At 35.6% G+C, this 19674-nt stretch overlaps 3 protein-coding genes across 6 annotated transcripts in view; 1 reads left to right on the top strand and 2 right to left on the bottom strand.

Annotated features, from left to right (window-relative positions):
• The first annotated feature begins 279 nt into the window (after positions 1 to 279).
• derl3 (derlin 3) lies at positions 280 to 4266 on the top strand. The gene is made up of 7 exons (XM_079638315.1): positions 280 to 654; positions 1351 to 1416; positions 1519 to 1592; positions 1763 to 1856; positions 2533 to 2728; positions 3117 to 3207; positions 3301 to 4266. Exons 1-7 carry the CDS (start codon positions 565 to 567, stop codon positions 3431 to 3433), a joined length of 744 nt encoding a protein of 247 aa, XP_079494441.1. The 5' UTR covers positions 280 to 564; the 3' UTR covers positions 3434 to 4266.
• Positions 4167 to 10022, bottom strand: smarcb1a (SWI/SNF related BAF chromatin remodeling complex subunit B1a). Of its 2 annotated transcripts, none has more exons than XM_079638314.1 (9): positions 9784 to 9973; positions 9329 to 9440; positions 9086 to 9194; positions 8060 to 8197; positions 7572 to 7699; positions 7290 to 7456; positions 6157 to 6347; positions 4972 to 5103; positions 4167 to 4745 (listed from the first exon to the last, which is right to left on the bottom strand). In XM_079638314.1, exons 1-9 carry the CDS (start codon positions 9865 to 9867, stop codon positions 4706 to 4708), a joined length of 1101 nt encoding a protein of 366 aa, XP_079494440.1. In that variant the 5' UTR covers positions 9868 to 9973; the 3' UTR covers positions 4167 to 4705. The 2 variants fall into 2 exon arrangements, with proteins under 2 accessions (XP_079494440.1, XP_079494439.1); XM_079638313.1 differs by having other exon boundaries at positions 4180 to 4745; positions 9086 to 9215; positions 9784 to 10022.
• An 898-nt stretch (positions 10023 to 10920) lies between these two features.
• The window catches only part of LOC307011908 (ral guanine nucleotide dissociation stimulator), a 30286-nt gene continuing 21532 nt past the window's right edge, over positions 10921 to 19674 (bottom strand). For all 3 annotated transcript variants that reach the window (XM_079638001.1, XM_079637999.1, XM_079638000.1), the window contains exons 6-17: positions 19354 to 19569; positions 19007 to 19110; positions 18625 to 18709; positions 16488 to 16565; positions 16245 to 16331; positions 16115 to 16147; positions 14805 to 14926; positions 14412 to 14682; positions 13984 to 14058; positions 13621 to 13893; positions 13416 to 13530; positions 10921 to 12780 (exon numbers count right to left, since the gene is read on the bottom strand). In XM_079638001.1, coding sequence (XP_079494127.1) covers positions 12605 to 12780; positions 13416 to 13530; positions 13621 to 13893; positions 13984 to 14058; positions 14412 to 14682; positions 14805 to 14926; positions 16115 to 16147; positions 16245 to 16331; positions 16488 to 16565; positions 18625 to 18709; positions 19007 to 19110; positions 19354 to 19569 — 1635 coding nt within the window. In that variant the 3' untranslated portion in view covers positions 10921 to 12604. The remainder of the gene's footprint in view (positions 12781 to 13415; positions 13531 to 13620; positions 13894 to 13983; positions 14059 to 14411; positions 14683 to 14804; positions 14927 to 16114; positions 16148 to 16244; positions 16332 to 16487; positions 16566 to 18624; positions 18710 to 19006; positions 19111 to 19353; positions 19570 to 19674) is intronic.

Here is a 19674-nt window from a genome sequence, read left to right as displayed (position 1 = left end):
TATAATGGATCATCCATTCGTTCGTTTGTTCATTAATTAATTAATTCACTCCTTTAAAACAAATAGGCTACAAACAGAAAAAGTTATGCCCAAAGTGTCATGAAAATGAAATAGCCTACGTTTTATTTATAACAAATATAGGCCTACATTTTTCAAAATATAATTTGTATAATCTATTAATTCTCAATTTATTAAAAAAAAACTATTTTCATCAGGTAGTACATTTACGCCAATATTACATCACGTCAGCGAAACCGTGCGATCTCATTGGTCCACGGAAGAACAAGAGAATTTTGCTTATAAACACGTGGAGGTGCTGAAGCGACAGATGAAGCCTGGATGTCTCACTCCGCCCCTCATATCCTACCACAAACATTATGAACCATTAAGAATAAATAGTTGACGCTAACACTAAACGCGGACATGCATCTATTGATCCAATCCACACTGAGCCGATCGATTGTTTGTTAGTGTTTTTAAATGTGATGTGAGATATAGCCGACTATACAGATAGGATAGGCTACAAAAGTGTGCAGAAGAGTTTAGATACGCCGGAGAAACATTATGGCAAACAGCGTCACTCAAGAGTACATGCAGATCCCTGCCGTGACGCGAGCATATACCACTGCATGCGTCCTGACAACTGCAGCTGTGGTAAGTAACCCGTGTCTATTTACATTTCTGAACAATTATAGTATCACATGCTGATGATGATGACAGTCAATAATAAGTCAATATGTCATCAAAATAGTTATTCGCACATAAAGATTCAATGTCAGTGTAAATCCTTAAAGAACCAATATCCTTGTGAAAAAATTGCCTATTTAACTTCAGCTGTAACTTCACTTTTTTGACTTTTTAAATGTGCTAATTATTATAAATAGCCTCTCAACAATGAGGTCATAAAATGTAATGTATTATTATACAATAATTAGAAATTAGTGTTTTTATATGAAGATAGCTTGTCACACTGTCAACTACCCAAAAGTACATTTTTCATTGCCACTAAAAACCTTCTTCCCAGAAGAATACATATTTCTTCTTCCCAAATACATATACGTTGTGGCAACGTCTGTGGCACGTTGCATTTCTACTATGGCAACGTCGCTGTCTACGTGCTCGCAACATTGTAGAATTGACGCGACAGGGCTGTATACCGTTGTTGCGCGACATTCAGCAACTCAGAGACGACGAGACAACATTGTGACAACAGTGTAACAACCTTCACCAAACAACATAGTTATAGCAACCTTTTGGCCATGTTGTTAAAACGAGAAGGTTGGGTACGTTGTGCCAACGTTCTGTGTTTGCTGGGTTATCACTTGCTCAATATTTTTTTGTGTATTACAGCAACTGGAGTTCATCACACCGTTTCAACTGTATTTTAACCCTGACCTGATATTAAAGAAATACCAGGTTAGTTCCCAAATTATTGAAACAATGCTGCATTCATGACAACAACTTTAACATCAGTATGTAGTCTTTTGGTTTTATAATCACGTTTCTTGCTTTATGTAGATATGGCGACTGATCACAAACTTCTTATTTTTTGGACCTCTTGGATTCAGTTTCTTGTTCAACATGATTTTTCTGTATCCTCTTTGATCAATATGACTATTTTTCTCTGTTGGTTGTCTGTGAAATGTTCAGGAAGTGCACACAAAAACACATTCAGAGTTTCACAGTGTGTTTGCTTTGCATAACAGCCGTTTGGCTCCTGTGCAGCTGTAGGCCATCTGAGTTTCTGTCCTTGACTGAGCAGATATCGGTACTGCCGAATGCTGGAGGAAGGCTCCTTCCGTGGTCGAACGGCAGACTTTGTCTACATGTTCCTGTTCGGTGGTGTTCTTATGACCGTATCCTTCAACATTCATCACATTAAGAACAGTCAAGCATGCATCTCTTCACCAAAACATATCATGTTGGTTGAATAAATTGAAACTTATATGAAGTACACTGCCATTCAAAAGTTTGGGGTTGGTGAGATTTTTTTGTGGAAACCGTGATACATTTCCCCCCCAGGATTCTTTGATGAATAAAAAGTAAAAATAGAATTTATAGAGTAAAAATATTAATTTCTTTACCCACCCCAAACATTAGAATGAAGTGTATTTCTTTCCTCTGTGAAACATAGAAGTAGATGAATTGTAGGGGAAATTTTTGGTGCTTTTATTTTAAATTCATAATTGTCACAAATAGTCATACAAAATGCACTTGATGTCATGACTCCATTTCAAACTATGGATTGTTATCTCATAAATGTGACTTTTTATCTCAGAATTATCTGAGATAATAATTTGTATTATCAGAATTATCAGAGATTATCTCACAATCTCATGATTGTGGCTTTTATATCATAAATATGACCAATTATGTACTTGTTTGGAGAGAATAGACTTCCACAGGTTGAAGCCCTGTCAATATAAAAACATTTTCTTAAGGAACATTTAATCTTTTCAGGTTATTTATTCGTAGTAGCAAATTAAGTTTAGTCTTCCATCCTTCTAATTTCTTTAACTTCGGTGTCTATAGCTCTTTGGTCTGTTTGCCAACCTGTTCTTTTTAGGACAGGCTTTCACTATCATGCTGGTTTATGTCTGGAGTAGAAGGAACCCTTACATCCGCATGAACTTCTTTGGCCTTCTCAACTTCCAGGCCCCATTCCTCCCCTGGGTGCTCATGGGATTCTCATTGTTATTGGGCAACTCCATTGTCATTGATCTTTTGGGTATGTTAACCTTTGTATAAACAAAATTATTAAATAATTCACTAGAAATACTTGTAGCTGAAGTTGAAGAGTATATACATTTCAGAAGTTGTTCTATCCAGTCTTAAGTGTCACATGATCCTTCAGGAATCATTCTAATATGCTGATTTGGTGCTCAAGAAACATTTCTTCTTATTATCAATGTTGAAAACAGTTGTGCTGCTTCATATTTTTTTGGAAAGCATGGAAGTCAGGATTCTTTGATGAAAAGAAATTTCAAAAGAACAGCATTTATTTGAATTCAATTTAAAGTATACATGCTGAATAAAAGTATTAATTTAAAGAGTAAAAAAATCTGACTGGTCTCAAACTTTGGATAGTAAACTTTAGAGTGTGTGTGTTGGTGTAGGCATTGGTGTAGGACACATCTACTACTTCCTGGAGGATGTATTTCCTAACCAGCCAGGAGGCAGAAAGCTTCTTGCCACTCCTGGACTTTTGTGAGTATGACTATAACGTTTTTTCTTTTATCATTTGTTTGGCTTTAACACAATAAACAAACAAAATTTGAACTATTCAGTCATGTTTTGCAGTCGAGTTTTGTTTGACGCACCTCAAGAAGATCCGAATTACGCCCCCCTTCCAGAAGATGAGGATGGGATATCCTGGAATGGACAAGGTGTTGAAGAAACTGGCCCAGATCAAAATGAGGAGGATCCACAATGAGAAGAAAACTGAAGGATTCAATACCACTAAGACAGCAATAAACGTTGTCATGCTTTTCAAGTCCTGCTTGTTTTAGTTGGGAAAGTTTATGTCTGCATGTCAAGTTCTGTAAGTCAGAATATTTTGAAGACACTCCTTGTTAAAGGGACAATGCTTTAGCATAGGGTCCACAGTGGATCCAGGAAAGACGGACACTATGGTCATCGTAGTGCCTTTGTGTACTAAATAAATCAAATGGATCCGAATTTTGCATTCAGTGCCATGCACATCACAAAACAAGTTTTCCTTTGTTATTTTGTTCTAGAAGAACAATGCCTTTCTGTTTTACTTCACACCACATGGCTTGAAACAATTGCCGTATTCTCGTCAACTTCTGTTTAATGAATATCACAAAGTAGTGGTGGCTGGCAGCATTGGAGTTCAAAGAGAAACCATTCAATCTCCCGAACTATAATCCATCATTTATAGGGAGTGCGGACGCCACAAGAGGGTATTTTCTTGGGTACAATACTGGCATATCTCTTTTCCCACAACAGTCAGCGGCGATGGAGGTGGACACATTCACAAATGTGCCGACTATCTGAAATGCCAAATTGAACTGCAGACTGTGCATTTTCAAGCCTTTGGTCTTTGTTAGCACTGCACCATTGCAAACTACAAAAGCTTTGTGTGGTGAAACTGAAATTGTCCGGAAGAGTTCGTCCTCCATAAAAAAAAAAAAAGTACGCTTCTTAAAACCCTTGGATATATGTGCGAGATTTTTTATTTAAATATAAATACAAACACTTGTTTGTCTGAAGGCTGATGAATAAAGTTTTCATATTTGCCATCTGATTGTTTGTTGGCTGCTTCTGCTTTAAAAAAAAAATGTGGCTCATATTTTTATATCCATAAAACTTGCATGTTAATTGAAAGCTTTTTGGAACAAATTGTTTGGAAAAAAAGATTTTTTATCTTAATAATTTTATTTAAAAGCACATTGTTTACAAAATGGCATCTATACACAAAACAAGACAATAAAGATACCATAAAATACTTTTAACATTTAGACCGGCTGTCTCTGATCAGACAGATATTGGGTACGGGGGAAGGTCACGACGAGGGATGTGACTAGGCCAGACTGGAGCAGATGTTGCTTCACATTAAGTTACTCTGATCAGGAGGGACTGGCCAATGGAATGTCTCTTATGGTTTTATTTCAGTAATGCTGGGTTGTAGCTCTATTGTATTTCCTCTTCAGATTTACATAGTTGTGGGAGAGGGCTGTTATCTTCACCATGCTGGGGCTGTGTTTGCAAGTCGTCTCATCCGCCTGAAATACACAGGAACAAGTTTGATATGAGCACTGGAATGGTCACAGTCACCTCTCAAATCTCCAAATTCTGAGTACATTAATCTTCTTTCTATGTTGAAAATGCTAGGCAATTATTGGTCTTAGAGCGATAATAGTTAGTCATTGATATGGCTTGCCTCTGGAGTTGGTATGTGTCTGCTAAAGGGCAAAACGGTATCTTAAGTAAGGCAGTTCGTTCTCTTACCTTGTGTTTCTGTCCTGGTCCCTGATCTTCTTCTCCATCTCGGCATCTGTCAGCGTCTCCAGCAGTGGACACCACTGGTCAGCATCACCTGTGTTTCGGATGGCAATCTCCACTGTGGGGAGAGGGTTCTCGCTACAAAAAGAGAAAAAACAGCAATTTAAATCCAAAGTTCAGAGACAACTTGTTCTTTTTAGTCAGATATTTTCCAATTAAATACAGTATAGGTTAAAAGTTTGGAAACATTAAGGTTTTTTGAAAGTTCAATCTCACCAAGGCAGCATTTATTTGATCAAAAATACAGTAAAAACAGTAATACTGTGAAATATTATTACAATTTAAATTAACTGGTTTCTGTTGTAATACATTTTAAAATGTAATTTATTCCTGTGATGCAAAGCTGAATTTTCAGCAGCCTGAATTTTCAGTCGTCTTTGGTGCTAAAGAAACATTTCTTCTTATTATTATTAATGTTAAACACAGTTGCACTGCTTAATATTTTTGTGTTAGCTGTGACTTTTTTCCCCCCAGGATACTTTGATGAATAGAAAGTAAAAAAAAACACCCAGCATTTATTGTATAAAGAAATTTTCTAAATGTTTTTACTGTCTTTTTTGATCATTTTAATGTGCCTTTGCTAAATAAAAGTATTAATTTATTTTATTTATTTTCTTAAATCTTACTCCAAACTTTTGAATGGCAGTGTATCTTATGTGTAATATGTATATATATATATATATATATAATAAAATATAAAAAAAATGTTTCCAAACTTTTTACCGGTATGTCGGTTCACAAAACTGGGCTGAACAAAAAAAAATTGAACCTTAAAATGATTATTTCAAGACATTATGTCTTCCTCCCAGAGGAAAATCATGACCCTTCTGATGAGTTTTGTAATAACAGATGTTAGAGACAGTCTGAAAAGATCTCCAACTTGGGAAAAAGTTCACATTGGCAAATTCTGAACACTCTCCTATGCTCTTTATCATATAAATGGAGCAACATTTTATACAGTCAAACTAAAATAAAAAATCTCTGTAACAATATGGGGATGTTTGGAGGCATTTTAATAACACACTAACACTTCACTTTTTAGCACATTTTATCTTATGCAGTGAAAAAGCTTTAAAAGGATTCATTCTCAGCCAGGACTGTGATGAAGTGGATTTGTGTGCAAGTCTGAACCTGAAAGCGTAGGTCCTCTGATGCCAGCTGAGCTGTCCACGTATGCTGTATGCGATGGTGGTGACAAACTCTCCGCCCAGGCCCAACTCAGAGCACAGCTTCAGAGCAAACTTCTCCGGAGAGTTCTCCTTCTCAGACATGTCCCATTCAAACTGGTCCACCAGAGATATGTTCCCAACATGAATGTTTAACTACAGAGATGACAGCATAACAGCAATCAAAAATCAACCACATAATCAATTTTTATGCAATCGAATAATAATAATACTTTATATACATTCCAATTTAGGGATGATTTTTTTTTAATTTTCGATTCTTTAATTCAAATAAATACTATTATACAGATTTTTTTTAATCAGTTTTCAAAAAAAATATGAAGTGGTTACTAAAACAGTTATTAAACCGTTTCCAACACTGATAATAATAATAATAAAAAAACTAAAAAAACTAAAAATAAATAAATAAAAATCTGTGGGGGAAAAAAAAATCTAGCATTTCGAGATTAAAGTCGAAATATTTAGACTTTAATCTTGAAATATTTAGACTTTAATCTCGAAATGCTAGATTTTTTGTTTTCCACCGATTATTATTGTAAGATTTTTTTTATTTTACAGATTTTTTATTTTTTCACAGATTATTATGAATTTTTTTAACGTTGCGTTTTTTTCAGAGATTAAAGTCGAAATATTCAGAGAATAAAGCCAAAACAGTACGAGAATACAGTCTTCCGTAGAAGTTGCGTCTGTGCTTGTCGTTGTTTCACATTGCCGCACAGGCATTCATAACAATGAGAGTCCATTGGCGCAAGAGCGAGTGTTCATTACTCGCGCGTGTGCGTGTAAATGCGCTTGTGAGGTCGAACTGGCTCAGACATGGATCTATACAAAATAATAGCTTTTTACTTTTATCTGGGCTTTCAACAAAAGGAAATTCTACAGGTGCCAATCATCTGTTGTTAGTAACTGGAGTTTGTTAATGGTCACACCACAACTCGACTCACTATAAGTAGAAACAAAACTGTTAAATTTATGATTTCTTATAATCATGTTTGTAGTGGCTCCAGCTTAATGAGTTCTGATATTAAAAGATGAGATTACTGAAATCAAGGGGACTTGACAGAATGACGCATGTACCTTGATGATGACTCTCTGGTCCATCTGCTCATCCAGTATGCTGTCTGTGGGGTAGGACTCGATCTGCTGTCTGATGGCCGAGGCAATGGCTGGAACAAAGGTCAGTGGGCTGAGGTCCAGATCGTCGCAAAGGATTTCAGCAAACATCTCTGGAGTCATTAACTTTTCTATCGTGTCAGGGGAAAAAAGAGAGTTCAGGATATTGTGTAAAGCGTGAAAAACATAAAAAAAATTATTAAATTCAATGACCGCTGCTCAGAAGCCGTGTAAGGGACAGTCTACCATTCATGTTCCATGTGAAAGCATCACGCAGCTTCTGCCCGTCAATCTCCATGTCCAGTCGGATGGGCACCAGGATCTCAGGCTGGGTGGCATTCTCATGAATGACAGCAGGGTCATGATCATCAAAGCTGTAACAGCACATATCCAGAAGACAAACACAGTAAGAAAATTAAACCAGTGAAATTATATAGAGTAAGCAGACTTTATGAAATCTGTTTTTATTTTTTCACAGATTCTGTTTTTTAGTCCCCAAATTATTTTTTATTGGTTTGATTAAATTTTCAAACTTTTGCTTTTTGACAAACAAAGTGCTGCACAATAGAGGATTACTGTTTAAAGTCACCATAAAACACATTTTTATGGAATATAGCAATATTTATTATAAATGATTTATCCATGCACATCTTGTGTCACTTAATGAACTGTGATGCACAGCTCCACAATGTGAGATTGAAAGATTAAAAAATAAAAAGTAAAAAAGGTCTCACCAGAGGGGGAAGGTCCTCTTTTTGTCACGGCCCATTCGGTTGCGGTTAATTGTGGTGGAGCAAGGCACAGCATCCAAGTGATGGGAACTATTGGGAAGAGTGGGAACCCACTGACTGTTTCTCTTGGCTTTCTGCTCCCTGTGAAGAAAACCATAGGTTAAAAAAGCAGATGTGCTGTCATGCAACAACTAGGGCTGGACAACATTTTTTTTATTTGTGGGTGACAAAATTACCATGATGATTTAATACACTATTTAGTAGACTTAGTCACCAAATAAAAAGTGCATCATTAGACTAATTTCATCATCATACAAAAATAGTCAAAGGTCCCTGTAACGTCATATCAGAAGAAGCAATGGCTATATTCATTGCAAAATCAACATTATTTCAATTTAAACAAATAATGATGATTACAATATCATTTCAATACATCGTTTACAATAATTTAGCAAATTTGTCTTCACAAAACCAATCAATATACAAAAACATACATAGACAACAATTATACAGATATAACAACAATTATACAGAATAATAATTATATAGAATATTTTAATTTAATAGGAATATGATATAAATTCTAAAAAATATTCTAGGAGAAACCTTTTAAAAAATGTCCATTCATATATTTTCTGATTAAAAATATTGTCTAATATCATTTAAAATAGACATTCTATTAAAATATGTTATACATGGAATCAATAAGATTAATCAAAGACAATCTCTTTATGAACATTATGAACCATCTGAGTTTTGGGTGAATATATAGGTTTCAATGGGGGGACAGAAATCACTCAGATTTCATAAAAAATATCTAGAAATACAAACGTCTTACGGGTTTGGAAAGACACGAGATTGAGGAATTGATGACAAATTGTTATTTATTTATGGGTGAATTATACCTTTAATGAATGATTAATTCCACCTTTTTGTAATTTGAATTATGATGAAGAAGAAACCTCTGAAATGAGCATGTTTGAACTTGAAGAATGTGTGACTGATTTCATAAGATGATAAATGCTTTACCTGAGATAGGCTGGAGGTTCAGTGCTGATTGACACAGCCTTGTACTTCTCGTCATGTCCATCAAATATCTCTTCTACTTCTGAGGCCTTCAGAAGCGTCACACTGGTGGCTAAAGTGGTGTAACCGTGATCTAACACAAAACATTGCTTATACTGTAAGATAGAAAGTGCCATTTCCAGCTTACTTTTAACCCCCCAGTCCTCAGATCTCTTATCAAACATCCCTAGTGAATTCAACACTTACCGTGAGATGATGCTACTATTTTCTTTCTCTCCTCTACTGACGCAAGTCTTCTTGAGAGTGATGGGTAGCGCTTATATAAAGACCCTCTGAACATACGCAGGTAATTTCCAACCTAAATACAAACACATAACGGAAAAGTATTTAGGATTGACTAAATAAATACCCTTAACCTGTTCTGTCAGTGACTGTAACTTACTGTTATCTCTGGTCTCTGGTAATCCAGTATTGTGTATAATACAACTACACCGCAAATAATACATCAGTACTTGATGTGTAAAATGTCTGGGACCGATTCCATTCAAGGAATCATCAATAAGTTCAGCAGTTATTGATCTTATCACAAACAACAACAATCTTAGCTAGCTAGCTAGCTGACGTTTTAGCACCCTATGCAAAACAATACGGTTCATAAACATAAATCCTCGTTAAAATGATAAGTGCGTTTAATTACAAACCTCTGATCCAATCATGTAAAACTCCCCATCCTCTTCCAGTTGGAATTTAATAGGTTTCTGTCCGTATGTTTTGCTTAAAGCCATGTTGATCGCTAGCGCGACTCGTTCCGCTAGTGAACGCCGACCTGTGTGGCGCAGGAAAATGACGTATGCGGACTTAGTCTCACAACATACCTAGTTTAGTAAACACAGCAGAAGATTCAGTTCAGAGACAGGAATTTATCAATTCAAATCGATACATTTAGTGTTTAAGACCGCTCTCATTTTATTGGAAATTGTACCTGCACTGAATATCCTAAAGTGGGTGAAAAGTGTTGTTATTTAATTAATTTAGCTATATTTTTGGCTAAATTTCAGATTTATTAATGCAAGAAAAAGAAAAGAAAAAAAGTTGTATGGTTTGTTGACTGTAGTAAGACTCTACATAGACCGTAGGCAATTCATTATTATTTGAGTAAAAAGCTATATAGACTGTTAAAGTTTGTGAGCTCCACAAATTATGTATTTGATATTTCTATACCAAATTGTACACTTATTGATGTTTATATGATTATTTATCTTTAAAATATAATTTAAAGCTTTTGTTATATTTAAAGATCTAGCGAGACCACAAGCTTTTATGACATTTTAAGGTTTAAAAGACCACAACCTTAGAGAAAGGCGAAGAATTTCGCATAAAAATATATATATATATATTTATAACTATTTACACTTTTCAGTCTATTAAAATGTATTTCATTTCAATTTATTATGTGATCTACCATGGTTCAAAAATTAATGAATGACATTAATTTATAAGTAATTAATATGATGTCTGAAATATTTTATGTAGTTAAAGGAACTAAATTTCATTGGAAAAGTTTTTTTTAACAACAAGCATCCTGCACAATTTTTAGGACTCTAATCAAAGAAGCACATTTGTAATATTGATCATACAAGCTCTCTTTGTACACAATATGAGTTGTTTTTACTTTCAAGATTCACAAGACTCTCTTTGGAACATTCCTTTATATTTTTTTTATAAAAAGCATTTTTACTTGAGGTCTCAGACTTTGGATCCCACAGAATTGATTATGTCTGTATATGAGACATGTGGCTTATGTAGGTGAAATAAAATAAAACAGAGACATCAAGTACTGGGCTCTCAAGCGCCTCCACATTTATTTGTAAGTTCTTAAAAAATGTAGTGCTCATTTGTACATACAAAGGTGCATTTATTAATTTATATTCACAACAGTAAAATTATAAATAAAACAATTATAAAACATATAAATAAATAAAAATGGGGAAATGGCACAAACTGGAGTTCAACATTCAAACTTTGACATTAACATTCAGAGTTAGATTCAGACATACAAAAGGGTAAAAAAGGGGACAAAACCAAATACAAAATCAAGTCTGGATATGGCACATGTGTTGAGTGACACGCTGCAGGCGGTAACATTTTAATTCATGTCCGTAGCTTCCTGACAGCATGTTTTGACAAGGAGATATTTATAACAGTGGAATCATCACTATTGGCATATATTTTCTCCATGCATTTTGATCTTTTAATAAATCATAAATAAAGCACAATCTATATTTTGTTCCAGTTCAGTTATATAGTTGGCATATTAGCAGAAAAGCACTGACACTTGGTGAACTTCTTTCATCATATTACAATATAAATTCCTCTATATAATTTCTCTCAAAACGCACACACTCACACTAACATTCACCTCTGGCCGAGCAAACACATCTGTAACTCTCTCCTGATGGGAACAAAATCCCCTCAAATTTTCAGCTCATCATATTAGACCACATGGTAAGAAAGCACTCATGGGTATAGTTGTAATGCAAAAAGGCTTAGCAGGGTGAAGCCACTCACAGTGCTTGGTACAAAAAAAGCTTTTCTGTAAAGATACAGCGATCTATTATGTGAAACACAGAGAGAGGCCAGCTGCAAATAAAAGAGAACGGCTTTGGCATTGCTATCTTTCTAAGACACGGATGACAACATTTGGACTCTATATGCATTAATAATATTATTTATAGTCATTAAATAACCATAAATAATAACAGCGTAAATCCTGCACCTTAGACCTGTCATCTCCTCATGCTCAATTGTGACTATGTGACAGCCTCCTTATGAAGGTAACCTTGTCACTAGGCAGTCAATAGAGAATCCTTCAGCCTCGATTATTGCCGGAAAGGTTAATTTCGGGTTGTAATCAGTTCTGGGAAAACATGGGAAGCTAAACTGGCAGCAGCAACAGTCAAAACAGTCATGTAAAAGAACAAAAAGCAAATTAAAGGCTGAACACTTTCCATTGTTTGCATTGTACATGTAATACTGTAGTTTTGCCATGAGCAGTCCTAATTTCTGAGAGACTGTGATGGCAAATTTAGCAAGAGTCAGAAGGGAGAACCTGTTTAAAGGGGAATCGAAAAGAAACCCCACTTTGAACTTGAAATGGACCAAGGACCACATCAGCTCTCCACAAATCTCTTGCTTTAAGGACCGTTCTAAAGTGCTTGAAATATTTTTGTTTAGTGTGCTCATGCATGAATGACTGCATTTGGTAAATGCTTCCCACACACAGTGTGTCTCTCATGTGCAGTCTTAAAGGCAAACCTTGAAAGAACCACAGTGTTCCTCCTGCGCCTGTCGCATTGTCCGTAGGGACAGGAAACACAGGCATAGCGTCCTGTAAGAAACAAGCTGCTCAATAACGCAACAAATCCATTGGATGAAAGATCCAGATAATACTGTGGCGGGTTATTAAAGTGACTCTTGATAATCTTCAACAGTTTCAGGCTCGCTGAACTCAGAAGAGTGCTTTCAGAAGAAGCCCTTGGGTATTTTGAACCCTTTCTGCTTCATGCGTGGCAGAGTCAGGCTCGGGGAGCTCTTCGAGCGGCAGGTTTTGGGGACACCGCGCTTTCTCAACAAGAAGTCGTAGTTGGCAGATGAGTTCATGGCGTAGAAAACGTTTCCATTATCTGGGATTCTGAGTTCTGTGGGGTAAAAAAAAATGGTTAGAAATGTCTACAAGCTTAATTTGGACATTGAAAATCCCATCAGAATCAGAAGTTTGCAGCTTTCAGTCAATGTGCGTTCGATTTGAGGCTATTTAAATGCTTATGTACTCATAAAAGGTGACTAAACCTTTAGCAGATATACACATTTAAAACTACAGTCTTTCTTTCTCCTGGATATTGGACATAAATATGGTCACTAACTTTTTTTTTTGTCCAATGAAATGCTCTTTAGAATTAGCAAATGCCACCTGCCATCAACTAGAAATAGCAAATAGCAATTCATTTTGAGGCTCATAACCAATAAATGGTAAAACATTTACTTTTAAACAATTGTATATAAAATAGATATAAATACAAAAAACATAATTATATAATAATTGTAATTTTGAAATATAAAACTGTTTTTTAAAGATAACTTTAAGAGAGCGTTATATGATGGCTAAGGTCATTTAAATAAAACAATAAGGAAAATTAGCTTGTATAATTAAATATATATAAAAATCATCAGATACTGATAGATTAAAAAACTAATTTGACCTGATAATGTACCAATATATCCCTAAAAAAAAACAAGCCCTTTGACATTTTCCATCCCAACTTCAAGTTTTTACCTTTATGCTTTGAGACCCTCTGAAATAGTTCATAGTCTTCTGGCTTGTCATTGTCCAGGTTGTGCTTGACCATGGCTTTCCTAATGACACCAGGGGTTTTGTCCTGGCTAGTCACCTGAAAAACATGATCATTGAGATTAACTTTACTACTACATCCCCAACAATCCTTCATCACTGTCAATCTCCCGTAATGTCTCTCACTCACCAGGATGCTCTTGTACATGTTGCCGTTGTCCGTGTCAAGGCTGACTCTGATGATGCAGCAGTCGTTCACCTGCTGGTTGTACAGCGGCAGGGAGAGAGACGAGTAGTCAGAGACACCAGAGACCGACCGTTTGTGGAAGTGGAAGGCCTGTCCAGTGGAGGCGGACACTGAGGATGAGGATGAGGAAGAGGAGGTGGAGCCGCTGCAGACAGACTCCAAACCCAAGCCTGATACAGAAGCATCCAGAGATGAAGGGGTGGACGACTCCCAGAGCTGGAAAATAGTGAATAAGTTTAAAGCTCATAAAAACAAATATAATAATTCAGTTGAAAGGATAAAATACGCCCAAGAAAATGCAAATACCTTGGAAGAGGAATCAGACGTAAGCTCCCCTGTATCTGAGGTTGATGTAGAATGTTTCACAGTTGGTGTGGATGTCTGGAGAAAGAACCAATAGTCAGGTTAATACTTATTTAATTTATCTATTTATTTATAAAACGAAATGTAATGGCTGGTAAAAAAACAGTGTTTTATGTAAATTATTAGTGTTTTTAAATACAAATGTCTGAGTATTAACTATTTCACATATGACTGTTTTATAACTATATAGTTTTTGATGGAAAAATAAGGGAAATTAGCATTCGCAATTCGCTATTCAACATCTAATCGTTTTGGTACTGCTGTATCATGCATCACTGCCAACAATTGCTGATTTTTCTATATCTAAATCTATATCTAAAGTTTGCTAAGCATACCATGGGTACTGTAAATAAACAATAATATGGCCTTACTCTCTGACTCCCTGATTCTGGGGAGTTCAGCAGACTGAGACTCGTCTCCTCTGCGTCTGAGCCGCTGGATCCCACTGAGGTGAGGCTGAGGGAATCTGCTCCGTCTTTGAAGCTCTCTTTGAACTGGCTTAAGCGAGGTTGCTCAAAAGACTTTGAGTGTAACGTCCCTGCGCTGCTGTAACCCGACTCCTCGCTCATGCGTTTGATGATGCCCCCGTTCTTTTTGCACACTGACTCAGAAGGCGGCTCGATATCACAGGACATGGAGTAGCTGAAACAGGAAAGACACCATAGATATTAAATATATAAAATATCCTAAGGTATTATTTCTATCACATATCTCTCAAATGTTTTGTTTTCATATCCTTCACGTTGACTTTTTTACTTTCTCACCTCTCAGTCTCTGTAAGTTTCTCCACTCTCTTGAACCAGTCAGTGAAGCGCTGGCTTCTGGCGAAGTTGTAATAATTGCAGGTCAGCTGCAGCAACTTGATCTGAGCGATCACTTCAAATTCCTAAAAGAACAAACAAAATAATGTACTTTGATTAGTTTTATTCATTTTATTCAATTATGAATGCATTTTAGTTGTCCATGCATTTATGCAGTGTTAGGGAAGTTACTCTTTAAAAAATAATTAATTATAGTTACTAATGTTCAACAGTGTTTGCATTAGTAATAAGTAATACTTTCTAAATCCCATATCAACCTCGACCAGTTGAACAATAGGTTAGGATAGACACAAAACTGCTCTTTTAATTTAATTCTAAAGTATTTAAAGGGAGAAGGTTACATTAGAAACATACATTTTAACATTAGCCGTACATTTATTTTATTAAATCCGCTATAGAAATGGTCTATAGTCTATACAGTATTTAATACAATTACATCAGAAGTAACCAATTAAGTTACTGAAAAATTAAGATTAATCCTTACTTTACTCTTCAAGGGAAAAGTAATTTAATTACAGTAATTAATTACTTAGTAATGCATTCACCCGACACCGCATAAGACCTGTTAACATCAACAGCGATAAGTATAACTAACTATATTAGCGTCCACACCAACAGATGATAAGATCCTGTTTATTATTAGCGTGTGATGCAGTGATGAATGTATGAATCACCAAGATTGTTAAACTTAGGTGGATTCTGATTGGCTGTCAATGTTTTTCTCATTGATCAGCTGGTAAAAGTCGTTCTGAAAGTAATTCCAACAATATCGTTCTTCTGTGTCGTTTTCGTTATAGTTGTAGTGTGGACTTCCCTATTCTCATAGAATTAGAATAATTTAAATTGTAAAAGTTATCGTCTTTGTTGTGAATGGGCCTTTAGTCCAGCCTTTACTTAACCAAAATAAGGTTGAAGAGGCCATGCAATACTGTGGATATAACAATGGCCTTTAGCTATGCCTTTATTTACAATAAACTGCTTTTAAAAATATTTAAAATATTGAGGACATACATTTTCATAGAATATATTATAGCAAATTCATCCTTCCACAATAATATATAGTCCCTTGTATTTAAACAATAAAATTGTATTCTATGGGTGCAGTGATGATAACACAGTGTCTAGGTGTTTCACATCTTAGCTATTATTACAACAGGTTAGTTAGCATGGTTGGATCATTGTATTGACCAATCAGCATCCAGGGATGAAATTATGCATTTTATAAAATATAATTCATGTGCACAAAGACTCACCTTCCTTCTCTTCTCAAAGTTGATCAGCCCAACCTGAAAAAAAAAAAAAAAAAAAAAACAACAACCAGAAATTATAAAACAGAATATTTTCCAATTACAAGAATATTACATTGATCTCTGTCCCCCTCACCTCAAGATGGTCTTTCATAGCAGTATCCAACATAACTAGGTCGGTCAGAAAAGTGCCAAGGTATGGAATAGTTCCTTGCACGACACCCTAAACAGCAGTGAGAAGAAGAGATACACTAAATAAATGAATAAACATTGATCTCCCCAAACTGAATATCTGACCCGTTTTAACCATAAGAGGGCGCTGTAGCTTAATAAATATAAATTTCAACTGTCAACATGTGACATTTATACCTGTACATACCATGTCTCTTTGCTGCTGGTGTCTTCTCTGCGTTCCTTTGTGGTTAATCTCGATGATGGCAGATTTGGAGGTGCCCTCCTGGAAAATATTAGTTTCACATCATCATTTTGAGTTTCAAAAGGGAAAGCATTTGCATTGACGCAATATTAGCAAGCAGTATAACCTGAAGGCAGATAAGGATGTCAAAGTGGAATCTTAAGACTGCACTGCTATGATATACCATGACGTAGAATGGACGGGGAGTTTAACTGTATGGTGTTTAGAGATAGTGCCAGCCAACACCCTGGGGAAGCCCTTTGGTATTAAGGAGGGCCGTTTATCTGGCCATACATAAGGCCTATGACCTCATCCCAGGAATTCCCTCATAATGAACAGCAGCTGCTAGTTTCTCGGCCCCACCACACATACCAAGGATATTGTTGAATGTACGGAAAGGAAAGCTTTCATCGTGCTTGGTTTCTTTCTATTGAGGTCAGCTATTTTCAAGGCAAGTTCCGAAAGTTACTTCTGCGGGGGAGATATCTAGATAACATCAACACAACTCAAACTATTTTTAATCCCCACACTTTCTGAGTCACGTTTGTGTGTCATGGAACGTCAGGTTGCCACAACAAGGTTGTGATGAATTTGAACAGTATTCATCTGTTCTGTTAAGTTAAATAAAACATCCTTAAAACAAGATACATTAACTTGAGAAGTACAATTGTGTTAGATAAAACTTATTTTCAGAGACACATTTTTATGTTTTTGAAAAAAAAAGTCGCCTATGCTCAGCCAAGTTGTATTTGTTTGATAAAAAAATGTAAATTTAGATATAAAAACTGCAATATTGTGAAATAAATTGTTTTCTATTTTAATGTTTTTTAAAAATGTATTTAGTCCTGTGATGGTAAAGCATCATTACACCAGTCTTCGGAGTCACATGATCATTCAGAAATCATTCTAATACGATGATTTGGTGTCTGATACATTTTCTTCAGGACAATACATGATTATACATTTTCTTTCTGAGGACTGTTCAAAATTCTCTCTTTTCATAATGTGTCATAATGCTTTTAACACTAATGGATTCTTTTCAAGGTGTCTATCAAATGCATGAAGCATGCCCACTAGTGAAAAGTGCAGAAGAGCTGAGCGATGAGCCAGCAGGCTGCATATATTGTGCAATTGAATATGTCTTTTCTGTTTACCCTGTGGCTGCTATAGAAACATAGCTTTACAGGCGCTGAAAGGGCTGGTAAGTTGACAGTCGGATGTAACCACATCCTGTCTTCCCCCAGCAACAGATACAGCAAACGTTGGTGGCTTATAGTGCACTTTTAGAAATTTGAAAAATGCTTGGTGTTTGAACAATTGACTGCTAACGTAAGGTGACTAGATTTCTGAAAGGGAAACCGGGTCAAAATATCTTTGAAATTTGAATAGTTATTTTCCATAAAATAAAATAAAATATTGTGGGTTGAGTTCCAAATACTATCATTATTATTAATAATTATTATTATTATGATGTTTGCGTGTCACCAAATATCAAATATCACATTATGAAAAATAGTAAATAGTAACCATTGCAAATAGAAAACGGATCAAAACAGTATTATATTATAACAAACTAATGATTTTGTAAAACAAATTAAAACTGAAAGAAATAATTTTCTAATTCACAAACTGTAAATGTACTTTATACTGTAATTACAACTTAAAAAAAAAACTTTTCAAATGTTATTTTATGCTTGTTCTTTTGGAAATGGATCTATACTATCCCTAATTAGGCTTATTATTTTGGGCACATTTTTTAACAATGAAAAATTATTCTAAAGAATTTATCAATCTTAGTTAATGTTAATTAAATTAAGTAAATTATTAAAATCAAATGTTGTTTCTGTTCATATTCATGAACTGAACAAACATGAACAATAAATAGTGAATACAAATAGTGAAAACAGATGAATAAATACTGTAAAAATGTATCGCTCATTGTTAGTTAATGCATTAGCTAATGTTAACTAATAGGACTTAATTGTAAAGACTTAATTTATGCATATCTGGGTGTGCTAATGTAAATTAAGATGCATTTGTGGGAATTATAGCATTATGACCGCAGAAAGTACATGTGCAAAGCAAGAACCTTTTTACTCACCTTAATGAGAAGCTCTCTGCTGAGGGAGTAATTATTGTCATCTGAGAAGATTTCAGACAGCTCTTGGAAAGTACGATAGCTTTCCCTGTAAGCAGAAGAAAACAGCTTGAGTCATAATCTACAGTATTACTTCTATGTGAAATCCAAACACTGTAAATAACTAGCATTAAATCTCCTCTGCTCCTCTGTCTCCAAATGCCCCACTATAAAACAAGTCTTTCACAAAGCGGTTTTAGCTGCTTCAGATTTAACTGGAGGTCTGTATGACTGAACACACAAGAAGCAAGGAATGCTACTATTAACCAGTGGCTAATGCTAATGCTAAAGTTTTAGCGTTTACTCTTGCTAATCTTTGCTGACAGAAAACCAGTCAGACTCTTACCGAGACACATCCTCCCAGGTCCTCCTCAGCCTATGGATGGCATTACTCTGCAGGGCGGACAAGATGGCTTTTAGAGAGGAGAAGCTCTTCAGGATACGACATTTCTGAAGACAAACAAACAGATGTTCATGAACCAAGTTTATCAGAAAACCCATTAATATGAAGCTGGTTATGTGATCAAGATGTCAAAGTGTATTGGTTAACAAATCATGCACTATAAAAGTGTTTTGAGGTCATAGCATTATATATATACGGTAATCATAACTGTACAAGGAAACCGGCGAAAATAAGTCTTTATTAATCGATAATCGTCCTCTCTCCATAATCATAATTTGTGAGTGTCTCACCCTGGCCACTTCAATCCAGTGTTCAATGCTCTTCGCTCTTTGAAAGGGTCTGAGAGACCTGTTATCCAAGCAGGTGGCAATCACACAGTTGGTCACGCTGTTGAACTGAGCAACAGTGGCACGGATGGTGGGTGCCAGGTGCTCTTTGCCCTTCTTGTCCCGCTGGGACCATATGCCACCCAAACAATGGTAGGGAACAACCCTCTTAAACAGCTCCTGTGAAAAACATACGAGTTCAGTCGCATTCACCAGCTTAATTCGATTTGTACTATATGAAAATGTTTAGCAGGACAACTTTATTTACACTTTAGAAATGTATTT

Source organism: Phoxinus phoxinus (assembly GCF_949152265.1).
Source record: "Phoxinus phoxinus genome assembly, chromosome: 15".
Classification (NCBI taxonomy): domain Eukaryota; kingdom Metazoa; phylum Chordata; class Actinopteri; order Cypriniformes; family Leuciscidae; genus Phoxinus; species Phoxinus phoxinus.
The sequence above is the reverse complement of the archived record's forward strand: the minus strand, read 5'-3'. Positions and strand labels throughout refer to the sequence as shown.